The 9,550-nt window shown below is 48.1% G+C and overlaps 2 protein-coding genes across 2 annotated transcripts; both read right to left on the bottom strand.

Moving 5' to 3' along the window:
- Window positions 1–574: 574 nt before the first annotated feature.
- On the bottom strand, window positions 575–1,342 carry LOC108165563 (trypsin). The gene has a single exon (XM_017301637.2). The coding sequence runs from the start codon at window positions 1,340–1,342 to the stop codon at window positions 575–577; it is 768 nt and encodes a 255-aa protein (XP_017157126.2).
- Window positions 1,343–2,484: 1,142 nt separating this feature from the next.
- LOC108165279 (trypsin beta-like) lies at window positions 2,485–3,465 on the bottom strand. The gene has a single exon (XM_017301314.2). The coding sequence runs from the start codon at window positions 3,463–3,465 to the stop codon at window positions 2,497–2,499; it is 969 nt and encodes a 322-aa protein (XP_017156803.1). The 3' UTR covers window positions 2,485–2,496.
- Between the last annotated feature and the right edge of the window lie 6,085 nt (window positions 3,466–9,550).

Here is a 9,550-nt window from a genome sequence, read left to right as displayed (position 1 = left end):
AGTGCAGCATTAACGGAGCACGCCCACCGCATATGGCATATGGCAGTGATATTTTGGCCAGCCAGCTGGGATCGGATCGGATCGGTTCGGGGATGGGATGGTACCTCGGCAATGGGGATGGGATGTGGATGTGAATGTGGGGATATGGATATGGATTGCTGGATATGTGTTGCGCAAGTGGCTGCCAGAGTCGCGTTTCGGTTTTTGATATTTGACATGCGCTGGGGGCCATCAGGAAACTTCGTTTAAATGAAATCAAAATGCACAAATACATAATTTACACAAATTTGCCGTCGACTGGCAACTGCCTGCTGGAATATAAGTTTATCGCTCTCTGGCGGGGCACGAACGAAGGGGAGAGTGCGGCGTCTCCTCAGATGCATGAGGATGGGAAAACGCTTACGCTTGCATATTGTATAACATCCTAGCAGGAAGAGCAGCATCCATCACACGAAGCAGATCACTTTCTTCCTTCCGAACGAGAGGAAGATGGCTCTAAAACATTAATGGCATTAGTAAATCAGATAATCCGAGGATATCTAAAAGATTCTTTATTATCAATGGCGTTTCTCATTTAATTGGCTTCACTTTTTAGCACACCGAATATCCAGGACACATAGTTGGCCAATCTGGTGTAGACCCCGGGGAAACGTGGATCCGCGCAGCCGTAGGCGAAGGACACAATGCCGTAGCTGCTGCCCTGATGTACCAGGGGAGAGCCCGAGTCGCCATAGCAGTGATCCCTTCCAGCTGCTGCCGCGCAGAGCATGTTATCTGTGATAGGGCGTCTCCATACTCCATAGAGGCGTCGGCATCGACGCTGGTCGATGGTCTGCACTAGGGTCCCCCGCAGCCTGGTCTCCGTGGCGTTCGCTTTCGCGTGGACTGTTCCCCAGCCGGCGACCAGCAGGGTCTTGGGCAGAGCACTGAGGGCGGGCAGGGGGAGTTTTATCAATTGCACATTGCCCCCCAGTTTGAAGGGCTCACGGGTCTGAAGGAGGGCGATGTCATGAACCAGTGTGCGCGAATTGAAGCCTGGATGCACGAGGATCCTAACCACAGCTCGTTGCTGGCCACCCTCTCGAACGGACGAGGATCCGGCACGTACAGAGTACCTCTCCGGATAGGGGACACAGTGGGCCGCTGTCACGAGCCACCGCGGCGTGATCAATGCCGAGCCACAGCTATGGTTGCCCTGGACAGAGAGAGAGGCCAGCCAGGGTGTCATCTGAATGGGGATCTCTACTCCACCCACAATCCGGTCCTTGAGGGATGTGGCCCATGTTCTCTGGCCACAGAGCAGCAGCAGGAGATTAATCGCCAATGCGTGCGGATTCAACATCATCCGTACAAAAACAAATGAACCATGAACCGCCAATACCAAATTAGAACTGGATGCCGAATTCTTGACCTCTGGGTGTGAACTCTGTGCCATAAAATGCTAATGAACCCAGCAAGACACCGCTGCTGGTGACCCACTGTAGTTGGCATATGAATATTGATAGGGTCGTCGACTATTTCTTAAGGCAGGTAGGTACGAGCAGCTGTCTTACATGTTGGATTATACTATTTCTTTGTATTCATAGATATTACCGCATATGGAACTGGATACACGCATACCGCTTAAAATAACTTCTGTGAACATTTGCGAATGCCTTTCTTTAGCGGTGATCTTACCTTGGCCAAGCTCTGAATATTAATATCTTTAATTTTAATACTATTCCCTAAAATTGGCATTGATTAAACTCTCAGCTTGGATCTTTCACAAGCAGAAAGTTGAATAACCTTGAAGATTCCTTTACTATTGTAATTCTGGTCGAGTTTCTATATCAGGTAGATATTTTTGTAATGCGTTACAGATGCCATCTGATTCATGTTGGAATTTGAGCGCAAGAAAAAAGGGAAATTCTTTGGCCATAGCACCAATCAGTACTTTCGGATGATCAGAATAGACGAAGGAACGAAGCAAATGTAAATGCACGATGTCCTTTTTAGCGTTGTCGGTCATTTTCTCTGTGGGTGTCTCCGGTCCAATTGTCTTTGTTGATTTCGTTCATCTCGTGTGATTCACGCAATTGCGACATGCTCACACGCACATTTCTGTTGCTTTTCTTGTTGGATTCGTGCGTCTTTTCTTTCTGCTCTACTATTTCGCAGGTTTGTTGCATTATTTGCTCGACGGTGCCCTTCCGTCTTGCTGGCAAAGTTCACGGTGCCTCGGTGCCAAATTTGACAATACTTTTCACACCCAAAACTAGGTAAAAGTATACTTTATTTTGTTTACATTTTGTGTGGGATATTTGGATATTGTTCATACACAAGTACCAAAATCCTGATTACAAAAATGGTGTGTGGTATTAGGAAACTGAAAAAATACTATTCTCATACCTACTTAATATACAAAGAAAGATCATTAAAATCGATCGAGCTGTTCGGGAGAACCCCAAACGCCGAGACATGAGATTTAAATATACATATATACTAGAAGGAGATTGGCTAATACTTTCGCATGACTTTCTTTATCCAGGGCACATATCGCTTCACATTCACATAGACGCCCGGATACTTGCGGTTGGCGCATCCAATGCCGAAGGATACGACGCCATAGAGGATGTTCCCGTGGACCAGTGGACCACCAGAGTCACCAGAGCAGCTGTCCTTACCCGGTCTCGCAGCACAGATCATATCCTTGTAGATCTTGACGCCGGTGCCCTTGTACTTCTTTTGGCACTTGCCACGCCTCACCTTGCAGACGCGCACGCCCCGCAGGTACCGCTGGACATTCTGGGCATTGGCCGAGGTCAAACCCCAGCCGCTGACCAGGTAGCAGCGAGGAAAGCGCTTGATTTTCCGCGATGGCAAGCGCACTGGCTTAAGACAGCGGTTGTACTTGAGCGGTTTGCTGAGCTTCATCATCGCCAAATCGTTCCTCATGGTGTAGTCGCTGTAGCCGGCATGAGCGACGATCTTCTTGACATTGCGCAACTGGCCGCCGCGTCTCTGCTGTGTGGTCCCTGCCCGCACCTGGTAATTCCCGGCCGCGCCCACGATGCAGTGGTGGGCGGTGAGAATCCAAGAACGATTCAGGATCACACAGCCGCAGATGAAGTATTTCTGGTAACTGATGGCGCACTGGTAGGGCGCCCTCGAGCACTTGATCCTCTTGCCATTCACAATTCTGGTGGGCAGATAGTCCAGGGTCTCCAGGGCATTAACGCCCGGGTTGCTAGAGATGTTGCCAAAATAAGAGAGCGGCAGGAAGCTCGGCCGCGTCACCCTCGGCCTTTCGTACAGCAGATAGTGGGTGCCATTGTCCAGGAAGTAGCCGCCCAGCGTAGCCGTCTGTTGGTACTGTTGGTAGCCGCCCAATGTCAGACTCTGTGGCTGTCCCCGGCCCGCCGCGAGCAGCCACAGCCAGGCAAAGACGGCGATCCCAATGACACTTCCAGTTGGCCTACAATCCATTTCGATAACTGATCGGACCAGCGGTCGCGTGTAAACTGAAACAACTCCGTTAGTCGGGCTACCTTTCGACCTCTTAGCACCTGGTTCTGCCGATTCCTTAATTGGATGCACACTTAGCCAAACCTCGAACCTAAAACCTGTATTGGGGTTTGCCATTTGGCATTTCTTTTTGATATTATGGCAAATGGGTCAGGTCTATTAAAGGGGACTTGCCAAAATTAACCCACGGCAATCCACGCCCGCAGACATCATCCAACAAAATGTAAGCCCTACTCTTCGGTGATTATTCCCAATCAGATATTTGTTGGTATACGAGTAGATCCAACCATAAAGAATTTAACATACAACTGAAAATGAAAGAAATGGTATTTCTTTTGTGGCTTCATGGCTGTTAAAGTTTCTTAAGGATATATTTGTCTGCGATCCGTCACTTTTCTCCTAGCTAGATACGCTCAATCATCTAATATCTAGGTTCGAAGGGGCCATCTTATGTCTAAAAGATAGAACATTCACATGTGTAAATATCTATTCTAGTATAATCTCCCCGAAATCAGTTAATAAATTATACAAGTCTTCCATAATTTTAGGGATATGCATATATAAATTAAAATTCAAATTTCCATAAGCATTATCTTCCCTTTACGGGTCTCAGAACCCATCAGCAAATATATGGTCAAGATCCATTCTAAAGTGCACGTTCCGCACTGATGGGTTAAGGCTTTTAAGAGATCATTCGTGGTCATCTATCTGTTCAGAATCTATCTATCTTCTTGGACATGTCCCATTCGAAAGCATCGGATTAGACATGAAAGTGAAATGATCGGCGCTTGTACCAATCCAAACTCCCATTAACTTTTGCATAAATTCCTCAATAATATTGTGCCGCATTAATCTTGCGTGTGCCAGGTTTTTTTTTTTTCTTATTTAGTGCTTTTCCTACAGCAGCTACGGTGTCAATGGCTCGACTTTTCTCCTCTTCTCTTCTTTTGTTTTTTTTTTTTTGTCGTGGCGGGGGCTTTGGCTGACCATTTTTGGTAGGGCAGCGTTTCCGCATGGCTTGAAGCCAGGCAGGCTCTGGCGCGGACGAAACAATAAAACTATTAATTTAATGTAAATTTTGCGCAGTTTAATTATGTGCGAAATCACAGTGGACACAATGGACACGGCCGGGCAGGAATAATTAGGCAGCAGTCAGCAGGCAGGCAGGCAGGCAGGCAGGCGATCGCCGCAAAAGTGAAAGGAGCAAAAGCAGGACTGCCACTGGACTTGGACTTGGCCCAAGTCCGAACCTGGCCAGGCCAGGCCATAATAATGCCATAGCGTTGATAATTATGTAAGCGGGCAGCGGGCAGAAAAAATTCATTAGCTTTTGGCAGGCGCCTGCCTATGCAAATTTCTTTCCTTCTCTCCCTGGTGTTCATTTATTGTGCGGGAGCAGCCACCAGCCACCAGCCTACAGCCTACAGCCAGCAACCAGCAGCAGCTGCCAGATAGCCGATATCTGATAAGGTTTGGTATTTTCAGTGATTACCACGGTTATCGGAGGAGCAGGAACGGCCAGAGGAGTGGTGGTGGTGCTGGAATGGTGTCTGAGGAATGCCGACGAAGTCCTCGGGCGCAGCTCTCACGCCTCACCGCCAAGTGGTAGCGATAATAATATTTACCAGTTATAGTTTTCGTGGGGCCAAAAAAAAAGCGTGAAGAATCGCAATTTGTATGCCTTAATTAAAAAATCTGTCAAATGCCAGGCAGCCTGTGTGCTGCTCATTAATGGGTTTCTGTGGCAGCCACTCGAGCCGAGCGCGTCTCCGTCTCCGTCTCCGTCTCCTCCTCCTCCTCCTCTGGCTGGAACAGCGAATTCATGCCTGACATGGCCTGAACCCAGCATAGACCCAACTTAAGATATTATGCTTGATATGTGCGGCTCACGTTGATGTCTGGCGGCGGCAGAGCCTGGGCTGCCTGAACCTTTGACAAACTGCAAAACAAAAGACTCAGACAGCGAACGTGGCCAAGTATTATGATCATGTTTTTTGTTTTGTTTTTGGCTTGCATAATAGGAACCCTCTGGGCCAAATTGATTTTTAATTATAGGTTTGCCAAAAAAACATGCTGAAATGCCAAAACGACGGGCGGCTGTCTGTCTGTCTGTTCTGGGAACGAGGGATCCTTTTAGAACTTTTTATCTCTACAGTTCTGAGAGATGAGATGATGATGAGACCTGTCTGATTAAATCTCTGCAAGATCTTGTCTTAATCCTCTGGATTATCCACATCACATGGCGGCCAGCAATTAAGACATTCAATTGATCTGCAGCAACTTTCATTTTCTCTGGCATAATTGAAACATAATTTCTGTGGTGTAAAATCGCATGGACCCGGCACTCAGACACGCCAGGCAGCCGACAAAATTTCACCCATTTCGCACGTTCCAACCAGACTAGAGCCCCCCCCCCACCAAACAGCCCCACACCACACACACACACACACACACACACACACTGATCCGTTAGTTAATCATTTGATGGCATTGCGCACAGCAGTGGCACCACCAGCAGCAGCCTTTTTGTCAAGTCAGCACGCGAGACGCACCCGACCAGAGCCCGGCATATCAATAATTATCAGGCAAAGCCATCGGAGCTGTGAGATATAGGTAGATGGCGGAGGCACACCTACCAAACACCCCGCAACACCCCTCCTGGGTGCCGCCCGATCACTTTGGAGAATTGTGACATTTAGACACAACAAATCATAGCAGCAGGCGGCATCATTAGGCCTGGCTCTAGCCCGGGCTCTGGCTTGGGCTCTGACTCTGCCTCAGACCGACCCCCAATCTCTGGCTCTCGTTTTGTATGTCAATGGGTGTACAGAAATCGAAAGTTTCACACTTGTCAATTAAGTGTACCACCAGGTTGTTGTTGTTGTTGTTGTTGTTGCTGTTGCATCCACACACTACATCATGCAGCAGCAGCCGCAGCAGCCACGGCCGCAGCATCAGCGATGCAGTTGAAAAGCGGCTGTCAATGAAAATGAAATTTTATTGAGATTTTTTTTTTTCTCTTCATTTCGAAATTAATTAGAAAAGTGCCTGCATTTGTAGCTGTTTTGGTAGCGTGGCTTAATTGCTTTGACGTCTCTCTCTCTCTGACTCTCTGACTGCTGCATGAGTGTGTGGTTATATAAGTCGTAAAATATTTAAGCCATAATAATCTCCAATTGAAAACGACTATCACTTTTACTATCACTCGCCCGCTGCTGCCGCTGCTGCTGCTGCTGCTGCTGCTGCTGCAATCACGGTGGAGCAGCAGTGCGCTTCTAAGCGGTTCTGGTATCGCCAGTGAAAGTAAACGATGTAAACGATGTAAGCGATGTGGTGTCTGTGTCTGTGTCTGTGTCTGTGTCTGGTGGCACCCCCAGTGACCCTCCCCTGGGGAGTGACGGTGACAATGTTGCTGCCACCGCTGCGCCTTATGCAATCAATCTCATCCGTCAGCGGCATGATCGTCAGCTTGTTGCTGCTCATTAAACGCACATAATTGTTATATCGAAGGCATGTACAGCATCCATTCTCGTACTCGTACTCGTACTCGTACCGGTTGCATTTCAATAGCCAAATTTGGTTAAATAATGCACCGGGCCACTTTTACCTGGGCAGCAGGCCAAGACAGACCGTATCCGAAAACTTAACCGAACCGAACCGAAACGAAAGCGAAAGTTCTTTTGTCTCTGTTTCGTTTTGCCCCAAAACGCAGCTTCGATTCTTATCGTTGCCGGTCCGGTTGCCCCTTTTTTCAGCCTGCTGCTGTTGCTGCATCGTTTGGTGTGACTGCTCACCAGATTTCAGATTTATGCACTTTTCATTTCACTTAACAACAACAGCAGCCACAATTGTTGCCACTGCCACTGCAACAGCAGCAGCAGCAGCACATGAAACGGTGCCGAGGAGCCGGACCCTGCACCACACAACTTTCTTCGGCACTCGATCGAAATTATTATGCGCATATGGGGGCGCCAACATTGGGACACTCGATTCGACGTTTACCTCACCCGATTCTTTAAATTGCCACTTGCACTTGACCGAGCACCATGAGCAAAAGCAGGAGGAGGAGGAGCAGCCACAGGAGGAGTAGGAATTGGTTCGAGGAGTAGTAGGACCAGGAAGCAGCGAGAGAAATGCTTCAAGAGGATGGGTATGGGGTATGCACCGTGGGATGAATGAATGGAATTGTTTTCAAAGATTTCTGATACATTCTGAAATAAAGCCCCATAACAACAATATGTTTGAACAGGATCTTCAATGAATAAAAGCACACAACCAATTCAAACCTCATCACAAATATAACACTAAACTTCCGTTTGATGAAACTTGAAAGAGCACCATATCGGACTTTGAGATGGAGAATCTTCCTTTTGTGAGGGTAGAGGGAACCATTTATGTTTATTCTTCTCACTGAATCACCTGTATACATCTATGTATAAATGCATATCATACCATTTCAAGAGCCTGCTACCACTGTATCGTTCGGCCACCCAGAATGTGCGACAAACTGGAGGGCCCCCACCCCCACAATTAAGTTTGCAGCATTTTAATCGAGTCGATGCGTTTTGGAGTCTTAAGTTTTGAGTTTTTCAGTTCACAGGTTGGGTTAATTTGTGAAAGTTTTGTGTAAACAATTGGCTACGAGGCTGGTTCGGGCCCGAGTCTGGGTCTGGCCCAAAAGAGCCTCGAGGGCCCCGTTGGATGTGCGCGGCCATAAATTCAATCAGGCGTGGCCATTGAGAGCGAGAGAGGTGTACGAGCGATGGGCAGCCGCTGTCAATATATCTCCCAGCCCCAGCCCCAGCCCCAGTCGCAGTCCCAGTTGCAGTCGCAGTCGCAGTCCCCGGAACATCTACAGTTTCAGATGGGGTTGGAGAGTGCAGCAGCAGCAGAAGCAGCAGGGATGGGATTCGTCGTTGACATTGGCTTAAAATATTTGGAGTAAAACTGATTTAATTGACGTTGACGTTGCGTAATATGCAGCATTGGCCCTGGCCCTGCCGCACATCCTGTCATCCAGTCATCCAGTACGGGGCGATAACAGCGGCAATCAACTTGCCAATAATGTGGCATAATTGGCCAGCCCAGCGCAAATCCCTGTGTGGAGTGGAGTTTAGTGGAGTGGAGTGGAGCGGAGTGGAGGCATAAACTGGGTTAGTGGCGCCGGCGCCAGACCCAGAGCCAAATCCCGAAACCCAAAAACAGACACAAAAACCAAGACTATACTCGTACAAACCGCAGCCAGATCGGCAACCAGTTCGTGTCATGTGATTTTTATCGTTAATAGGAAACAACTGCAGCAGCAGCAGCAGCGGCAGCGGCAGAGGCAGCAGCAGCGGCCACAGAGACAAGTACAAAGCCAAAGAGCCGCCGCCAATTGTTGGTGCCGTTGCCGTGGCTTATATCGAACTGCTGCGACGGACAAACAAATGTTGCATTAACATGAAAAGGGTTTTTATTCAATTGCTGGCAACATGCACTCCAGCCAGGAGTGTACCGCATAGTCCAGCCGTCCAGCAGTCCAGCAGTCCTCCAATCCACCGATCCAATCCCCGCAGTCTTCCCAGTCCTCCACCAATGGAGCTGTGAGTCAGTGCTCGGTCCATGCTAATCTGTTATTGCCTTGACTGTTGTCTCGCAACTTTCATAATAAAATCAACAACGCAATCAAATTACTATGTTCGGAATATAGAAAATATGTATAAGAAATGGGCAAAACAAATTATGCAAAATGTTTTAGGCACGAAGCGTAGCCCGATGCAGATGCAGATCCATTTGCAATCCATTTAAGGCTGGCCAGGCCTCCTCTCCCCATCATACCTCATCGCTCATCGCTCATCAGTCAGTCACAGTGGGGCCCACATTCACCGCTAAAATAAACACTGACGGACAAGGTCTAAGTCATTTCAATTTCCATCGGGGATTGCAAAATGCTTTTCCAATGAAATGGAAAGTTCTCTCAGTGCATCCGCGTGCAGCCTTAACCCGTTGACCGCCACAGTCACGCCGATATAGCCCCGACTAAGCATTTTATAGAGTTTCAGCA

The sequence above is a fragment of the Drosophila miranda genome, chromosome XR (assembly GCF_003369915.1).
Source record: "Drosophila miranda strain MSH22 chromosome XR, D.miranda_PacBio2.1, whole genome shotgun sequence".
NCBI classification, from domain to species: domain Eukaryota; kingdom Metazoa; phylum Arthropoda; class Insecta; order Diptera; family Drosophilidae; genus Drosophila; species Drosophila miranda.
This window is presented reverse-complemented; position numbering and strand designations above follow the sequence as displayed.